Source organism: Choloepus didactylus, chromosome 10 (assembly GCF_015220235.1).
Source record: "Choloepus didactylus isolate mChoDid1 chromosome 10, mChoDid1.pri, whole genome shotgun sequence".
NCBI lineage: Eukaryota > Metazoa > Chordata > Mammalia > Pilosa > Megalonychidae > Choloepus > Choloepus didactylus.
Window position 1 is genome coordinate 23,729,152 of NC_051316.1, and position 20,351 is coordinate 23,749,502.

Below are 20,351 nucleotides of genomic sequence, written 5' to 3' on the forward strand. Positions count from 1 at the left end.
CTCTGGTGGTGGGGATGGATAGGATGAGTGTATGCATGAAATATACTTTTCTTCCTCTTCAGAACTTAATTTGGCCATGTTGAACCATAGTATGTTGGGGGGACACTGCAATACATCCTCATAACTGGGCCCCTATAAGCAACCATGAGCATGTTTTCCCCAAATTAGGACCTTTATGAAATGGTTCAGAAGCCATATTCCAAACAAACCATGTCCAAAGTCCACTTCCCTATTAGTCAGTGTTCTGCAGGAAACTGGCTCATGCGATTGGCTCATGGGGATTGGCAAGTCTGAATTCTGTATGATGGCCTGCAAATTGGGAACTCCAGTGAAGGTTTTGATGAATTCCCTAGAAGTTGGCTGGCTGAAGTAAAGAAATTCTGACTCCTAAAATCAGTTCTCCCTTTAACACCTTCAACTGATTGGATGAGACTTCTCTCATTCTTGAAGACTGTCTCTTCAGTTGATTGTAAACGTAATCAGCCATAGGTGCAATCAATTACCTGTTGATTTAAGTCCACAAAATATCCTCACAGTAACAATCAGGCCAGTGCTTTCTTGACCAAACAACTGGAAACCATAACCTGGTCAAGCTGACATATTAACTTAACCATCATGACCTTTAACATGGGGAAAATTTTTACTTAGATGAGAATAAGTGTTTATCTCCAAGTTTCTTTCACTGGGATCAACCCCATAATCCTGAGATGGGACAATTAGACGACCTTTAACTTTTTAGGTTTTCAAGCTGGTTTGAGCTGCATCTCTTCTGTCCTATCACCTCATGGGATTTAATACAGGTCATCCTAGCCCTTCAAAATTCAACACTGGTGAAATATTGTCAGTGACCAAAAGACCCTAAGAGCTGGAATAAACAAATCTTCCCATAGCTGAGAGATTCCTTCAGGTCCTCTTTGAAATGCAGTTCATGGATAGAATTTTGTAAAGAGATTACTACATTATTTGTACTTTAAAATTCTTTATTCTTCATTGTTGTTTTTGAAATATTTATTCCATTACTTTTCATATATGGCAAGTGTGCTGGTTTGAATGTATTATGTCCCCGAGAAAAAGCCATAATCTTTGATGCAATCTTGTGGGGCAGACGTTTTAATGCTTATATGGGAATCCTTTGGGTGTTTCCATGGAGATGTGACCCACCCAACTGTAGGTGGTAACTCTGATGAGATAATTTCCATGGAGGCGTGGTCCTGCCCATTCAGGGTGGGCCTTGATTACTGGAGCACTATATATGCTCAGACAGCAGGAGCGAACTTGACACAGCCACGAGGGACACTTTGAAGAATGCACAGAAGCTGAGAGAGTAACTGCAGATGAGAGACAATTTGAAGACGGCCATTGAAAACAGACTCTTGCTCCAGAGAGGCTAAGAGAGGACAAACGCCCCAAGAGCAACTGAGAGTGACATTTCAAAGAGGAGCTGTGGCCTAGAGAGGAACGTTCTAGGAGAAGGCTATTTTGAAACACAACCTGGGAGCAAGCAGACGCCAGGCATGAGCCTTCCCAGCAAAGAGAGTTTTTCCGGATGCCACTGGCCATCCTCCAGTGAAGGTAGTAGATTGCTGATGTGTTACCTTGGACACTTTATGGCCTTCGGACTATAACTTTGTAACCAAATAAACCCCCTTTTATAAAAGCCAATCCATCTCTGGTGTTTTGGATTCCGGCAGCATTAGCAAACTAGAACAGCAAGTGATAAACTAGTTTCATTTAGTGATACTTACTAAAAATTCCCTTTTAAAAATAAACATACATTAAAAAAAACAAAGTTACTTTTAGAACTTTCTAAAAATTTTTGAAAAAAAAAATTAATTATGTAACTGGTCTTCAGATATTTTAAAAGTTGCAAAGGAATTCAGGAAAGACTGAAGGTTGCAAAACTCATGTTTCACCCAAATTCTTAGGGCACCCAACTGTGCTGTGGAAACAGCTCCAATTCTTGGCAATTTTCAACCCACTCAATCTTTGAGACAAATTGCACATGTGAATACTAGAGAAGATCTCTGACAATGAGCCAGGACTGATCCAGCCCTCCATGTGGTTGTCCGCTAAGATCATATGACCAGGGGGTGAAGTTTGGGGACTGCCCTGGGAGGGACAAAGGAAAGGAGCCATAGTTCCCCCACAGCACTGCAGGAATTCCTCTTGCTCTGATTTTCATCTCTACTTCAGTTCTCACTCATTTTCCTTGCAAGTCCTCTCCTCTTCATACCCCAGCCTCCCTTTGCCTCTCTTAACATAATCTATAAGGATCTCTTAGGAGGTGGAAATTGAAAGAGGCATGGCAAGTAACAAGGCTGTTTCTACCATGTGCTAGGACCTTTGTGCACTTTAATCCTCAACACAACCCCACAAGGTGGCTATCACTGTCACTATTTCACAGATGAGTAAACTGAGGCTCAGGGAGGTGAGGTTACTGGCCTAGTAAATAGTCAGGATTCCAACCCAGGTCTGAGTGACCACCTCCTTTATATGTTTACAGCGATCTTTGATCCCTAGTTCTCTATCACTCTGTCTGACCCAGGAAAGGCAGACATTTGCACATCCTCTCTGGAGGGTTTGTCTTTCATTAACTCAAAAAGCATTCTTGCATTAGCTACAAGATGTTGGGTCCAGTCATACAGATATTTGGGCCAGTGCAGGCCTAATGGACAGTGGGAGTGACCAACTCAGGCAAACATTCAGGTAAATGACAAGGCCTGGGAAAGTGTCAAAAAAATTTGCAGTTTATAAGAGTCAGAAGAGCTCTAGTTTTATGATAGATTTGTTTTGCAGTGAAAGTTTTCCCTCATTCAAGATATTCATAAAGTTTTCCCCATGTGTGTCTTTGAGGTATGACTTCTGAGAATACCCACATCTATTACATTCATAGCATTCCAGCTCTGTGTGAGTTCCTTGATTTTTTTTTAACTTTTTATTTTGAAATAATTTCAAATCTACACAATAGTTGCAAAAAATATATAAACCCCCTACAAAGAACTTCAACATACCCCAACCCTCCGACCCCCAGTTAATGAGATTTTGTCAAATTTGCTGTATCATTCTACCTATCATCTATTAATTTATCTACCATCTATTAATCTGTTATCTGCACATTGTGGAGCAGGTTGCACATATGAACACATAATACTTCCATGTACATTTCTTACAAACAAGGATATTCACTTATGTAATATCCTTGTTCACTTATGTAATCATCTTAAGTAATCAAGTTCAAGAAATTTAATGATATAAATCTTATATTCTACATTCCATTTTTTTTCTTATGTCCCCATAATGTCCTTTTGAGCCTTTTCTCCTCTGTTCTTAGATCCCATCCAGTATCATTTACTGAATTTAATTGTCATTTTATATTTAGTTTCTCTCTCTTTTAAATTGTGGAAACAAACAACTTAATTCTTCCCAATCCAACCCCTTCCAAGCATATCATTCAGTGGGATTAATCACAATCATAATGTTGCAGTTATCTTCTCCACCATAAATTACTGTCACTTTCCTTTCACCCCAAACATAAACTTTACATTCATATTGCACAAACTCTTCTGCCCTGCCCCCCACCTCTAGTAACCTATACTCTATTTACCGTCACTATGAGTTTGCATATTCTTTGATATTTTCTTTGTGGTTACCAAGGGGCTTAAATTTAACATCCCAAATATATGTTTTCATTTGATTTGATACAAACATTTAACAACTTCAACAGTCTAAACAAACTATGTTTCTATACCCCAGTCCTCCCACTTTTACTTAGTTCTTATCACAAACTACATAAACATCATGAGTCCAAAATCATTGCTTTATCATTATTATACTTTATGCATTTGCCTTTTAGATCTTGTAAGAAGTAAAAAGTTAAATTAAAAACCAAAAATACAATAGTTCTGGGATTTATATTTACCCACATCATTAACTTTACCAAAGATCTTTATTTCTTCACATGGCTTCAGTCATTGTCTAGTGTCCCTTCCTTTCAATCTGAAAACTCCCTTTAGCATTTCCTGTAGGGTTGGTCTAGTGGTGCAAAGTCCCTCAGTTTCTGTTTATCTGAAAATGGCTTAATTCTTCCCTCATATTTTGAAACACTTTTGCCAGATACAGAATTCTTCACTGGGCAGTTCTGTGTTTCAGCACTTTAACCATGTCTTTCCACAGTCTTCTTTCCTCAAGGTTTCCACTGAAAAACCAGCCCTTAATGTTATTATTGTGTCTCCCTTGTATGCGACTTACAGTTTCTCTCTTGCAGCTTTCAGAAGTCTCTTTATCTTTGGTATTTTCAACAGATTACAACATGGTATGGTGCAGGACTATTTGAGCTTATCCTGTTTGGAGTCTGTTGGGCATCATGGATGTGTATATTCATGTCTTTCACTAAATTTGGGAAGTTTTCAGCCATTGTATCTTTGAATATTCCCTCTGCCCCTTTCTCCCTTGCTTCTCTTTCTGGGACTCCTACAACGTGTACAATGGAACTCCCACGTGTTCTTCTAGTTCTTTTCATCCTTTTCTCCTTCTCCCCAGACTGGATAATTTCAATTGTCTTCTCCTCAACCTTACTGACTCTTTCTTCTTATAGCTCCAATCTGCTATTGAACCCCTCTAGGGAATATTAAATATCTGTTTCTGTAGTCCTCAGTTCTGCTTGGTTCCTTTTCATAATGCCAGTCTCTGTTTTGATATTCTCTTTGTGTTCATCTATCATTTTTTTTCTGACTTCCTTTAGTTCTTTATCCATGATTTTCTTTAGCTCTTTGACCATATTTATGACCATTAAAAAAAAATTCTGTGTCTAGAATGTCTCAGGTCTGATTCTCTTCATTGATGGTTTCAAATGTTTTAACCTCCTTTGCCTGTGTCATCACTTCCTGATTCTTTGTATGTTGTGTAATCTTTTGTTGAAACCTGGATATTTTAATATTTTAGCATATTATCGCTAGAATTTAGACTCTGTGGTGTCTGTTCCTTAAGCTTGTATCCAACTAGTATTATGACAGAGTTTTCCTTGAATGTCAGGAGCTAACAAGGAAGAAGAAAGATGAGGAGGAGGAGAAGGAGGGGGCAGAGGAGGAGGAAGAGGAGCAAACACAAGGAAGAGGAGGAGGAACAAAATAAAACACCTTCCCTAGTCTTTGAAGATTGACCTGTGCAAGTGCTCTCCTTCAGGGCCTCTCCATGAGTTTGGAAAACAGCTCCAGGCCAAAGTTATAGGGACCTTTCTGATCCTTTCTGCACATGGGGCATGCCTCTTGTCTTGGGCATGTATGTGTGTGTGACCCTAGTAATTCCCTTGTTTTCATGGAAACAAATGTCACCTCTTCCCTAGGAAACACTTTTCTCATAGTCCCAGGCACTGCACTGTGTCTTAACAGAAAGCAATCCCTTGTCCCAGGCAGTATGACTTGACTGCCCTTCCACAGCTTTCTGTAAGAGAGCTCAGTGAGCTGCCTTCTACACACAGGGCAAGTTCTGGGACTACAGGTCCCTCAGGCCACCACCAGATAGCTTGGGCAGGACATACATGCTCCCAGTATGTGCATGAAGGTTGCTCTGCTTCCTCAGAAACCAGGACCAGCGATCCACACTGGGACCACAGGCCAGCTCCTTGTTGAGCTGGTGAGGGGATGAAGCAGGGACCAGTCATGGTGCCATGAGATCCTATTGCTTTTAAGTAGCCTTTTTCTTGATTTGGTGCTTGGCTGCTACCATAATCATGTCTTCCTCGTTGCTTAGGACTTCTGTGGGGGAACAGAGAGCTGAAGTGTCTCACTTCGCCATCTTGATTAGGGTGCGGCACCTCTTTTTTTTTAGGTTTGATTTTTGACTGAAAGGTTCCCCAATTACATCACATTTATGGGATTTCTCCCCTTTATGAGTTCCCCGATGTCCTCTGAGGGTTGATTTGTAAGCAAAAGTTCTCCCACATTCATTACATTCATAGGGTTTCTCCCTAATGTGAGTTCTCTGATGTGATCTTAGGCCAGACTTCTTGCTAAAAGCCTTCCCACATTCTTTACAGTCATAGGGTTTCTCCCCAGTGTGTAGTCTCTGATGTACTCGTAGACTTGCCTTTGTGGTGAAAGCTCTCTCACATGCATTACATTCATAAGGCTTTTCTCCTGTGTGACTTCTCTCATGAATTTCTAGGCTTGACTTCTGACGGAAAGCTTTTCCACATTCAATACAGTGATAGGGTTTCTCCCCTGTGTGAGTTCTCTGGTGTATTCTTAGGCCCATCTTCTGTCTGAATGCTTTTCCACATTCATTACATTTATAGGGTTTCTCCCCTGAGTGAATTGTCTGATGTCTTCTGAGGGTTGAATTCTGGGCAAAGGCCTTCCCACATTCATTACATTCATAAGGCTTCTCCCCTGTATGAATTCTCTGATGCAGAATGAGTTGTGACTTCTTACAGAAGCATTTTCCACATTCACTACATTCATAAGGTTTCACTCTTACATGAGTACTATTATGTACATTGAAGGCTAATTTATAGCCAGTTTTCCTACATATGTCATAATCACAAGATGTCTCAGTTCTGTGAGATAAATCAGGGCAGAAGTTTTGCCCAAATTCCAAAGATTTCACCCCTAAATAACTTCTCTGTTTTTTCCTAAAATGTGACTTCTGTTTGAAACTTTTCCCTCCTGTGTCAGTTCTCTGAAGTTCAGTGAATAAGAGATGCCACAGATGTTTGTCTTGAATTTCCTGGCTCTTCTCTGAGACATTATCAATTTGACAGTTTTCTAAAAAATAAGAAAATTAAAAATACTTTATAAATCTTAAATGCATTTTTAAGGTTTACATACATACCTTTATTATGTATTAAACTCCTCGTTTTCTAGTCCATATTACAAGAATAAAGTAATTACAAGTTTCCTACATTCCATTTGTTTGAGGGAAAAAAATGCTGGAGTAGAAAAAAGGAGTAAAACCTGACAATGCATATACTTATATATTAGGCATTTTAAAAATACAATTTTCAAAATTTTATAGAGAAAGAGAAATAAAAGAAAGGATCAGTGAATAGACAAAACAATAGAGTGATTGATTCTGGTAATTGGCAAAGGCTGACAGTAGGATGAACTGAACAATGATTATAATGAACAGTAAACAGGCCGACAAGGAAAATCAGTGGGCCAGGGTTTTCAAAGTATATATAAGACAAAGATTTTGGATTGGGGAAGAACATCAGGGTATAGGTTCTTACACTGTCAAATACAGATTACAATAGTAGGATACTCGTAATATGTACTTCAATTTGGATTCCTTCTTTTCCATTTTACACATCAATATCAAAATAAATTAATAAAGGCATTGATTTTGTTCTGATTAAAAGAACAGTCCTACAGCCTACCACAAACTCTCTTGGCTTCTATTCACAGGAATATGAATGCACAAGATGAAGTGTAAAACTGAGGAGAAGAAAATCCATCTTTCTAATGGGAAATAAACACTTCTCTATATTGGCTCTGGGTCCTTGGTTTATTATATCAGAGTTGCTTCAGTAGCAAATCTCTCTTGACCATGAAATCATAAACTGCCTTTTTAAAATGTGCTTACTCATTCTACTGAAAACTATCTTGTCCCCAACCAATCCTTAAATTGGCATTCCATCTGCTTTTCAGCATATATAGCTTCTATTGACTGTCAGAAACTTTCTGTTTTCAGAAACTTTAGAGTTTTACATTTACATTTACATTTACATTTATTTATCATACAAGTTTTTACAAACATTTAACTATTATTATTCTGGTGCTACCTACATGCAATAATGTCAGGTCTATTGTACAAAATTAAGAATCCAATACCCCAGGAAAAGACAAAAGAATTAGAAGACATTCTGGAAAACATGGGCGCCTATGATTCTGAATATGAAAGAAGCCACAGTTTCAGGAATGACCCAGTGAAGGTGCTCATTTGAAGAATTTTTTGCAGAGAGAAAACTAAAATTTCTTCTGATGCTCAAAAGCGATTAATCTCCTTAAACCGCTGAATCGCAAGCATAAATAAATAACATTAAACTCTTAATAGGAGTCCATATGTATTGGGCTTTTGACAAAGAGACTTTGTGGGAACTTCCACTTCTTGCCATGATGGAGTAACATTGGATAACAGGAACTGCAGGAAAGTGACTCCAGAGATAAGAGGGAAAATATGAATTTTAGGTCACAGCACGTAAAGAAAAAAGGGAATTAAAAAATCTTGGATAAGTTGAGGATCTTAGTTAAGAGTTCAGGGATGCCAAAGAAGCTAGAATTTGCCTAGTAAAATACAGGCAAAAAGAAAGAGCTGTGCTGAAAAAGAGTTACTGACATTTGTGGAGGGTCACCTTGAATCTTTGGTTGAGGACTCTGTGTGCATGGAAGAAACTATCTGAGGTTTCAGGAAGAACCACCTGAAAGCACAAGGTTGAAAAATCCCCAAAACACACACAGAAGTGGGATGTTTGGTAGAAATGGAAATCATTTCTTAATATACAAGGAACTGAGTATTCTCCTCCCCAAAGTGTATATAACTTTAGTAACGGTGCCTATTTAATCTTGGGCTAAAGCATACTTTGGATCCAATAAAACAAATCTTAAAAAGTACTGAAAGGCTCAAACTACTTCCAAGTAATTTACTGAACCCCAGAAAAGTGTCCCAGATTTAAAAGAATATAATAAAATTTAGCACCCAAAATACATGCATTAAATCCTGATACTAACAAGAGAGTAGACAAATGCATAATCATACTTGGGTACAATGGTCCTTTGTCAGTAATAGCACAAATAGACAAAAACATCATTATAATATAAAAGACCTGAGCAGTAATATCAGCTCATTTGAATTAATTCTCATATTAGAACATTAGAACCAGAAACAAAAGTAAATACAATCTTTTCATGCAGATAAAGGAACATTCTCCTGAATTACAACTGGGCCCTAACAAAAGTCCCAATAAGTTAAGAAGGATTGACCATGCAGGGCATTGTTCTCCAAACAAAAGGAAATTTAAAATCTGTAACAGTAAGAAAACAGGAAAGACTCAAGTATTTCAAAGTTAAACATATTTCAGCATCACCAATGGGTCATTGAAAAAAAATCACAAGAAAATAAAGAAATATCCTGAAATAAATGAAAACACTGCATATTATAAAAAACATGTGATATAGCTAAAGCAGTGAAGAGTCATATATATAGCTCTGAATCATGATCTAAGCTGGAAAGAAAGGGCAAATAAAACCAAAATTATGTGGAAGAAAAAATAAACTTGATCATTTTAATGAAATGTAAAAATTCCTTGAAAGACGCGAACTATCAAAGATCAGAAGCAATAACTGATAGCACCTGTGCCAGTTTGAATGTATTATGTCCCCCAAACGCCATTATCTTTGATGTAATCTTGTGTGGGCAGACGTTATCAGTGTTGATTAGATTGTAATTCTTTGAGTGTTTCCATGGAATGTGCCCCACCCAACTGTGGGTGATAACTCTGATGAGATATTCCCCTGGAGGCATTGCCCCACCCATTCAGGGTGGGCCTTGATCAGTGGAGCCATATAAATGGGCTGACAAACAGAGGGAATGCAGTGCAGCTGTGAGTGACGTTTTGAAGAGGAGCTACAGCCAACAGGGACACTCTGAAGAAAGCACAGGAGCTGCAGATGAGAGGCATTTTGAAGATGGCCGTTGGAAGCAGACGCTTGCTCTGGAGAAGCTAAGAAAAGATAAATGCCCCAAGAGCAACTGAGAGTGACATTTTTGAGGAACTGCAGCCAAGAGAGAAACATCCTGGGAGAAAGCCATTTTGAAACCAGAACTTTGGAGCAGACGCCAGCCATGTGCCTTCCCAGCTAACAGAGGTTTTCCGGACACCATTGGCCATCCTCCAGTGAAGGTACCTGATTGCTGATGACTTACATTGGACATTTTATGGCCTTAAGACTGTAACTTTGTAACCAAATATACCCCCTTTATAAAAGCCAATCCATTTCTGGTGTTTGCATTCCAGCAGCATTAGCAAACTAGAACAGCACCCATGGTACCATGTTTATAAAGAAGAAAATTGGGTTCATAACTAAAACATTCCCAAACAGAAAACACGAGGTACAGATTGCTTCTACAGTGGAGCCTACAATATACCTAAAGAAGAAATAATACTATTTCTGTAAAAACTTTTCTAGAATATAGTAGAAAAGGTAATACTTTTCAATACCTTTTAGGAGGCAAGCTTTACTATGGTATGAAAACAAGGAAAAGACATTATAAGAAAAGAAAAGTATATCTGAAAAAAATTATTTAGAAACATAGCTTTTGTTAGCAACTAAAATCAGGTAATATGTAAAAAGGATAGTATGTCATGGCCAAGTAGTGTTCACACAGGAATGCAAAGTTAACATTCCAAAAGCAATGTAATTCACAACAATCTGAAAATGAAAAATCAGAAAATGATGTCAATGAAGAAAAAAAAAAAAAACAACCTTGACAAAATCAAACACCTATTGATTTAATCAAATAAAACAAAAAGGAGGGGAACTTCCTTAAATCTGATTAAGAGCACCTATGAAAAACCTACACTAATATCACTTAGTGATGAATGATTGGATGTTTTTACCCTCAGATGAAGAACAAGACAAAGATGTCCCCAACTCACTATCTGAATTCAATAAATATTACATTGGAAGTCCTAGGCAGTTCAAAAAAGCAAAGAAAGTAAAAGATACAAAGATTGGAGAAGAACAAAAGAAAAAAACCTTGATTCACAGATGACCTTATTAGGAATCTCCAAAACATACATTCCAAGTGGTAAGTAAGGTTAACAAGGTCACAACATACAACTTTAATATATACAAATCAAATGTATTTTGATACTCTTCCAACAATTAAAAAATGAATTTAAAGAAACTACCATTTGAAATAACATTCGATTCATGAAACAGGGTTACACAAAGTAGGTGTTAAGACAAAACTACAGAACATTGTAGAGGAAAATTTAAACAGCTAAATAAAAGAATGTATATACTTGTCATTGATCAGAAGGATAAATATTGTTAAGATGGAAATTCTCCCCAAATAGATCTAGGATTCATGGCAATCTCAGTCAAGTTTTGGGACAAAATTACAGGTGATTCTGAAATTTACATGGAAAGGCAAAGAATGAATAAGTACCAACACAATTTTCAAAATATAAAGGGTCGGAACACTTACCCTTCCTCATTTCAAAAGTTAAAACACAGGTTTAACAGTATGGTATTTTCATCAATATAGACATCTATATCAATGAAATGGAATGGAGTCTAGAAATTCATCAATACATACACACTCAATTTATTTTCAACAAAGGTGCCAAGGCAATTAAATGTAGAAAAGACTGTGCAGTAAACATGCTGTTAAAATTGGATCTTGTGATGCAAAAAATGGACCACAATCCTTACTTCACACCATATATAGAAATTAAATGGAAAAGGTCAAAAACTAAAACATAAAACCTGAATCAATAAAACTTATAGGAAAAGCATAGGAGAAAATCTTAGAGATGGTGAGTTAGAAAAGATTTTGAAAATAGGTGGAAAAAACATGAAATATAAAAGAACACAGAATTATATGACTTCATCAAGATGAAAACCTTTTGCCCTTCACAATAATTGGGAGGAAAAGGTTTGCAAAACAAATATCTAATAGAGGTTAGCCAGATGATATAAAGAACCATTTCAAAAAATAAGACAAAACAATTATAATGAAACATCAACAACAAAAAATAAAATAAAAATGAGCTAAAGATTTGAAGAGAAACATCACAAAAGAAGATATACATATATCAAAAAAACACATGAAAAGATGTTCATCATTATTATTCATCAGGGAATGTAAATGAAAAGCCAATAAGACACAAGCCAACACTGACTAAAATGGTTAACATAAGTAAGACATACAATACTAAGTGTTGGTGAAGATGTGGAGCAACCAGAACTCTAAAACATTGGTAATGGGCATGAAAAATGGCATAGCTATACTGGAAACATTTGGCAGGTACTTTTTTTTTTTTTTTTTTTTTTTTTTGACTTGCACTCTCTTCCGCAATGCTGATGTCTTGTACTGTACAAACAGGGAGCCTTTTATTCGAGGGTCAGGCCAAATCTTTTTTTTTTTTTTTTTTTTTTTTTTAATTAAATTCAGTTTTATTGAAATACATTCACACACCATACAATCATCCATGATATACAATCCACTGTCCACAGTATGATAACATAGTTATGCGTTCATCACCACAATCTATCTCTGAACATTTTCCTTACATCAGAAAGAACCAGAACAAGAATAAAAAATAAAAGTGAAAAAAAAACACCCAAATCATCCCCCCATCCCACCCCATTTGTCCTTTAGTTTTTATCCCCATTCCTCCACTCATCCATACACTAGATAAAGGGGGTGTGATCCACAAGGTCTTCACAATCACACTGTCACCCCTTGTAATCTACATTATTATATAATTGTCTTCAGGAGTCCAGACTGCTGGGTTGGAGTTTGGTAGTTTCAGGTATTTACTTCTAGCTATTCCAATACATTAAAGCCTAAGAGGTGTTATCTATATAGTGCATAAGAATGTCCACCAGAGTGACCTCTCGACTCCATTTGGAATCTCTCAGCCACTGAAAGTATTTCGTCTCATTTTGCATCCCCCTTTTGGTCAAGAAGATACTCTCAGTCCCACGATGCCGGGTCCACATTCATCCCCAGGAGTCATACTCTGCGTTGCCAGGGAGATCCACACCCCTGGGAGTCGGGTCCCACGTAGGGGGGAGGGCAGCGAGCCCACCTGTCGAGATGGCTCAGTTAGAGAGAGAGAGGGCCACATCTGAGCAACAAAGAGGCACTCAGGGGGAGACTCTTAGGCACCATTACATACAACTTTAGACTCTCCTTTGTGATAATGAGCTTCGTAAGGGCAAGTCCCATGCTCGAGGGCTCAGCACATCAAACCGCCAGTCCCAATGTTTGTAACAACATATGCTAGGGGATCAGCATTTCAATTGTAGTGATAAATGTACAACTTTGTGATGATGCCATGAACAGCTGATTGTGCACTGTGGATAAATGTATGGTATGTGAATATAACTCTATAAAATTGTAGGAAAATATATATATAGGAGTAAAAGTGTTGGAGAAAACATGGTGAGAGCGATGATGCCTCACCAATATGGACTAACTACAATGTGTAAACTCGGAATTGAATCTTAGAACATAGCCTAACATGGACATAATAATTGTAATAGTCCCTAGATTGTAAGCTCTTACAGCAGTTAACTCTATCCCTGAATTGTAAGGCCTATCTCTAAACTTTGGCAGGTACTTTTAAAGGTACAAATACACCTCCCATAACCACTCATAGGTATGTACACAAGAGAAATTAAAATATTTGTCCACACAAGGATTTATACTTGATGCTAATAGCAGCTTATTCATGCAGTACAAATGATAATATCTACATATGACAGAACACTAATCACCAATAAAAAGAATAAAGTATTGAAATGTTCAAAATATGTATAAATCTCAAAAGAAAATTACTTTAAGTGAAAGAACTGAGGAAAAAAGAATACACACTATATGAGGATATACTGTGAATTCATATATATAATATTCTGGAAAAGGCAAAAACACAATAGAGAGCAAATCAGTGATTGTTGAAAGGCAAAGGGAGGGAAGAGAGGAATGACGGCAAAAGGCTTCAAGGAAACATTTTAGGGTGGTGGAAATGTTCTGTGTTATGATTTTAATGGTAGTAATCAACTGAATACATTTTCAAAACTCAATGAATTAGAAACTGCTGAAATTTATGTTCTGTTAATTACATCTCAATATATGTGATTAAAAAAGAAAAAACAATGGACTAGATAGGGGGTTACATGTTAGGCTCTGCTCACCCACTGAGACGAGGTGGCTGTAGCTCTCCAGCATCACATCTCTGTACAGGGTCCTCTGAGCAGGGCCCAGGTGCTGCCACTCCTCCTGGGTGAACTCCACAGCCACGTCCTTGAATGACACTGATGCCTGTAACAGCACATTTCTGGTCAATCTGAAGGGTCTAGAAACAGGTGACTTGGAAAACACCTTAGGAAATTAACTCTTAACATGTTCACTGTTGAGAGTTTCAAACAAAATGCTATAAAGGATGTCTAGGATGGCCCTAACTTTGTCTTATTGTGGGGAAACTCACATAATTAGTACAAATGTTATTCTCATGTACTGATTCATTTGTATTCATTTACAAATTATATACAGTTACTAGCCATTAATTTGATACCTATGAGGCTTAGTGGATTTTTAAGATGAAGTTATTAAAAATAGGCTTCTTGTAATTTTATCTACAGTGCAATGGCTTGTCCTGAGCACTTTCTAGGGTACACACACCCTACTCAGAGTTCTCTGTTGAAGTAATGGAGAATCAGTGAAGAGACATACTAAGCTCTGGAGGTCTGGAGGTATGTCACCCAAACCGACTGTATTTCAGAAACAATGTTCTAGAAGAAGACTGGAAAATGTATTAAGCATCAATACAGAAAAGACCAATTTAGGAGATGCCTATCTATATTAAGGCAAAGAAAGCAATGGCATAAAGCATTGGAAACTAATACTATAAAAGAGGAAAAAAAAACAAAACAAAACACTATTTCCTGGCAGCTACCAAAAGACACTGCATGATCAGTGGGGTAAGATGTTCATTTCATATACTAAGACTAGAAGAATAGATGAAAACGGCTGGGTGGTCATAGTGAGGCTCAGCCCATTCATGTTGTACTCAAAATACTGTAAACATACAGGCAGAATTAACCCCTGCATAGTTGTTTACATGATTTTAGAGCATAAAAGGCAGGTCTCAAATGAAAGTAAGGATTTAGGACACATGAGCCATTAAGGTGGTATACTGGGTTAAATGGTGTTCCCCAAAGTTCATGTTCACCCAGAACCTTAGAATGTGAAATTATTACAAACAGAGCCCTTGCAGATGTGATCAGTTAAAATGAGATTATACTGGACTACAGTGACCCTTACATCCAGTATGACTAATGTCCTTACACAAAGAGGGAAATTTGAGCACAGAGACACAGATTCAGAGGGAAAATGGCCATGTGAAGATGGTGGCAGAAGTTCAAGTAATGCTACTAAAAGCCAAGGAATGCCACAAGTTGGAAGAGGCACTGAAGGATCCTTTGCTAGAGGCTTCGGACAGAGCAAGGCCCTGCCAACACCTTGATTTCAGACTTCCAGTTTCCAGATCTGTGAGTGAATAAATTTCTGCTGATTAAAGCCACCCAGTTTGTGGTAATTTGTTACAGCAGCACTAAGAAACTAATACTAGCAGTATCTGAAATCTGATGGTTCAAAGAGAACATATGAACTGAGGAGAGAAAAGGACCAAGTACAGAATTTGAAAGAACACAAGTATGTGGCAGAAAAAGAATGAGCCAAGAAGGCTTAGAAGAATTTTCTGAATGGTGGGAAGAGAAAATGGAATAGTAAATATGGTAATTAAGAGATCATTTCAAGCATAAATGGTCTCCCTACTTCAAGATGATAGGCAGAACATACACATTTACATCCAAACACACTCAGGTAAAATATAAAACCTGCTATCAAAGTATGATAAAGAAATACAGGGAAGGGTGCCATCAAAGATCAGGAAATATAAAGAAATTCTGGAAGATAGATGAGAAAAAAGTGATGCTGCCCACAATCTAAAACAAACACAGAAGATGGAAAAGGAGCAAGCTTCTGATGAGAGCTCAGAAAAATGTCTAAGCTCAAGCTCAAGCTCAACAATATTTAGAATCACAGTGTGTTGTGGGGTGAATGATTTGGTAAAACAATTAATTGAAGATAATCAGGGAACCATGGGAGGTGCTCGATTTGTCTGTATCCAGCAGAAATCTGAAGAAAATACTGATGAGAAGAGTTCCCTACATAACGTGCAGGAAATGTTTCAAGAGTTCAAGAATAGACAAGGCTGTCAAAGGGAGAAGCAGAGAACTATTCTGAGTTTTAGAATTTTAGAATTTCATTTCTAATTGATGGTGGCAGGGAGATACATTGATTTTATTAAAGAAATACTGACCTTGTATCTGGCAACCATGCTAACTTCATAAATTCTAATAGTTTATCTATAGATGCATCTAGATTTTCTACTTCTATAAACTCAGGAATTTTATTTCTTCCCTTCCACACTTCCCATGTTATTTATTCTGCTTTATTTTTTCCACATCAATTATCAAACTCCAACATACAACATAAAGGTGATTTTTTAAGTTTATTGTTTCTTCTCCTTAACCTGAATATATGCAGAAATCGTTATCTGCCTAGCGCACATAAGGTGCTCAACGTACCAATTATGAATAAAGATAGAATTTGCACGCAGGAATGGAAAATATTACAACCACTTCTGGGGACAATTGTGCTATACATAAAAAAATGAAACCTTCATTTAACTCTGACCATGTCTTCCCATTTCTACCATATTACTCTATAGTTTCACTCACACAGAGAAATAAAATTCTGTGTATACGGGCTTAATCATTACAAATAACTGAAGTGTCTTTCAATAGGAGGGTGATTAAATAACCTATGGTAGTTTCAAAAATTGGGATACTAAGCATCTGGAAAAGAAAAATGTGGATGCTCATTAAGTACCCCCATATGGAAAAATGCCCAGAATATAGTATATGAAAAAAAAAAAAAAAAAGTACAGAACAGGCATATAAAAAAAATGCTAAATGATGGTTAAGGATGGGGAGGAAATTAGAATATATCCCTATCTGATTCTCTCTTCATAAATAAAACAAGGAAGGCTATGATAAACTAATAAAAGTAGTAGAAGACATTGGGTAGTAAGGACAAGGAAGTCTAGCAGGACTTTTCAATGCCCTGTGAACACATTATTTTTCCAAAATTAAAAAAAAAAAAGGAAAGATAGATGCACAGAAGTAGAAGGCACCAAAATGTTGACTGGATGATCCCTCAACCAGCAGTATTTACAGTATGCTGCCAGCACAAAATGCAGAGCACAGCCTCAGACCCTGAAATTCTAGGTTTCACATTTGGGCAAACAAGAATTTAATTTTGGAAATAAATGATTAAAATAACATCTTAGCAAACTGCTAATAGGAGAAACATTACTAACTCTGATAAAAATGTCTGGCGATAGCTGACAGCACACATCATGATCGATGGTAAAACACGGTGGGTATTTTCCATAAAGCTTAACTTGATATATTTTTATTTCTATATTTCCATTTAATGCATGGACCTTATACACTTGATAAATCCATTATAATACACAGTGGAGAATGAAGAAAGAGCTCACCTGACATCTGTTCATTTTGTGCCTCTTGGGAGAGTGTAGAGAACTCTGAAGGCTCAGCTAAGGGAACAGAAAGAGGACCGGGCTCATGAGAGATCAGGCCTACTTTATGGGTTCTAGATTCACCTCCCAACAATCTCTGCAACCCAGGCCAGGCGCAACCTACTATGGAATTCAGCCCTCAGTCCCTTGAAAAGATATGGCAAGGACACGTAGAGGAGGCAACACCTGTCCACGAGACTCTGAAGTGATTATGGGGACCTAAACCTGCAGGTTTTCATTGGGCTAATACAAACTTTTCTATCGATCTAATCTAAATGATTAACAAGAAAAACTAATGCCAGAAAGTAAGTAAAGTATATTAAAGGATATGAAAGGATAAGGCACTGCTCTTTCATTAAAACAGTAGACAAAACTTAGGCTGTACCCTTCATTCATTTTTTTAGTAATGTTTTTACTACTTGAGAATCCATAGAAAGACCATTAAAAGGGAAGGGGATGTTTTAAAGCCAGGAGTTAAAAAAAAGATTTTACTGGGTTTTCTCAAAAGCACCTCTTGATAGGACGATTTGGGTTCCTTAGACGTGTGAGAACGAACACCACTGTGCTTCGTTTCTGGTTCTGTCGCAAACTGGGTGACTGCACAAATCTCTGACCCTCTCAGGCTCAGTGTCACTTCAATAACCCGACATTCTGATTTGTGTGTCTTATATGCAGATGCTTACAACGACCCCAGAGAAAGAAAAGTTGTGTGCTGACACTTCCACCTGGCACTTGGCTAAATGCCTCACAGGTGACAGCTCACCTAACACTCAGCAGTGCCGCGAAGTAGTCACTGTTAATACCCTCATCTTCGGATAAACAGACTGATTTTTCCCCAGGTTGATAATCTCGTCCCTGGTTATAGATGACAGAGCTGGGATCTCCCCGGGTCTTGCTTGGCTCAAGAGCTCGGGTTGCCAACGCAGACCAACGGCCCGCAGTTTGTGGAACGTTCATCATCAACTTTATAAACGCACATTTTCCTCCCCCCACCCCTAGCGGCAGGGGCTTTTCTCTGTTCGGGCCGCCCATGGGCCGGACACACGGTCACCGCCCACCCCGGCCCGCTCCGAGCATCTTCTCCTGAGGGGGCTTCAGCCCACGCGTCAGGGGAGCTCGAGGGCGCGACGCGCGCGCTAGCGCCGGGAGATTTCGGGAATTCCTACGCCCGCCCTCAGAGAACAAACTCACCGTACTGAGTCTTCCCCAAGTCAAGCAGAGACCCCAGCACCCCCCGACCTTAACCGCGCTCTCACCCAGCGGGTACCCTCCGCACCCGCGTAAACCCAAAGATTCCAGGATCCTCACCACGCAGGTTTCGGAACACTCAGGGAGGAGGCGGAGCTGGGACTGCACATGCGCAAAGAAAGCCCAGAAGACCCTTTCCTAGAGTAATGGATAGAGAACCAATACTATTCAAAACTACATTTCCCGTAAAGCTTCGCGCCCTCCGTGGCCGCAGCTGTGCTGCGTTTTCCCCTTTTTAATTGGTTGGAGGATGTCTGCGGCCATCTTTCCCGGTCAGATTCTCCTTTCTTTGTATTTTGAAGCTGTATTATGAAGCACATATAAATTTGGAAATCTTTAAGCTCTTTGTTAAGTTCATTATGTTGAAGCTATACTATGAGATGTGTATAAATTTAGAAATCTTTAAACTCCTTGTTAAATTCACTCTTTAGCATTATGAAACGTTCCTGTTTATACATTATAATACTTCTGTGTGTTTGTGTAGTGTGTACAGTAAGTACAATTTTCATACCTCACAGATGAAAACAGAAGGTATTTTCATACCTCACAGAGAGGACAGTTAATCTGCACAAGTAATACTGCAAGAAGGTGGTAGAGCAGGGTTTGATTCCCATTTGTCTGACTCCAGAGAGTTCATAGCTACTGCACTCTAATGCCACAGAGGGAAGCGAGAACTAAGGAATTTAGAATAACTAAAGGAATAAGAGTGAAAGTGGGTACAACATTAGAAGTTTGAGTGTAAGATGCCTACAACACAGTAAAAGAATTCGATTGATAAAAAATGTAATTGTCATTTAAAAATACAGTGGGGGGTGCAGACAGTGAGGAAAGAGAACTACAAGGAGATTAAGGAAAAGGATGACATGTACCGAGGATGGTAGGAGAGAAATGAAGGGTAGTGATGAGAAACAGAAAAAGAGGACAGCCTAAATAAAATGTGTTGACGGGGAGAAAACTTTCCAATAGAGGAAATGTGGAAAAGAGATTTTTAAGAGAAAGAGAAGGGAGGTTAGTTCTCCCTGTGACAAGGTGTGAAACAGAGTGGACTCACCTGAGCTGGTGTCGCTGCCCCTGAAGTGTGGATGGGACAGGACCGATGGCTGTGGCTGGGGTTCATTCCCGAGTTATAAAAGCCAGGGAGATGACCTCATCTCACACTGCCATGTGGTTATCGTGTCACCACCTGACACATTGAGAGGTGGGAGCCTCTGAAAAGGCTGTTACAAACAGGGATAAATCATGCTTCCACTAAGAATTGTAACAATTATGCATAGAAGCCAAAGAACTTTCTTGAGACACCAACTTTCCTAGATGAGAACTTTTTGTTAATGGCAACCCCAGGGTTATAAAATAGAGATGGAAGTCAAGTTCTGAAAAGTCCTACTGAAATCTGGTGAGGCAATAATTAGTTTAATTAGTAATTTATGTCTCATCAACCTATTGGAAGACAGGACAAGTTTTTACATTATGATTATCAGAAGCATGTGAGAAATTTTAAATGTAACATTAAGTAAAATGATATGAAGTAGTGAAATAGTTTTAAAATGGTATTTAATTATTTGTTTTAATTATTTAAGTGAATACATGTACAAGTGGATGATTCATAAAAGTGAATATGTTCATGTTATCATGAGTTTGTGATTTGTTTATCTAAAACTTTCCTTTAATTGTGTTTTTGTTTTCAACTGAACATAGCAATAGAAAGTCA

The 20,351-nt window shown here is 38.1% G+C and overlaps 1 protein-coding gene across 4 annotated transcripts; it reads right to left on the bottom strand.

Moving 5' to 3' along the window:
- Positions 1 to 5,063: 5,063 nt before the first annotated feature.
- On the bottom strand, positions 5,064 to 19,749 carry LOC119505701 (zinc finger protein 239-like). Of its 4 annotated transcripts, none has more exons than XM_037798569.1 (4): positions 19,695 to 19,749; positions 17,357 to 17,413; positions 13,923 to 14,049; positions 5,064 to 6,761 (listed from the first exon to the last, which is right to left on the bottom strand). In XM_037798569.1, exons 2-4 carry the CDS (start codon positions 17,369 to 17,371, stop codon positions 5,782 to 5,784), a joined length of 1,122 nt encoding a protein of 373 aa, XP_037654497.1. In that variant the 5' UTR covers positions 17,372 to 17,413; positions 19,695 to 19,749; the 3' UTR covers positions 5,064 to 5,781. The 4 variants fall into 4 exon arrangements, with proteins under 4 accessions (XP_037654497.1, XP_037654495.1, XP_037654498.1 ...); XM_037798567.1 differs by lacking the exon at positions 19,695 to 19,749 and adding an exon at positions 18,704 to 18,738; XM_037798570.1 differs by lacking the exon at positions 19,695 to 19,749 and adding an exon at positions 18,652 to 18,716.
- Between the last annotated feature and the right edge of the window lie 602 nt (positions 19,750 to 20,351).

Bases quoted from the DNA above. Each gene is read 5' to 3' on its own strand.
- LOC119505701 (XM_037798569.1), bottom strand. The intron at 6,762-13,922 runs GTGAGCAGAGCC...CTTATTTTTTAG, and splicing joins CAGCCACCTCGTCTCAGTGG to AAAACTGTCAAATTGATAAT.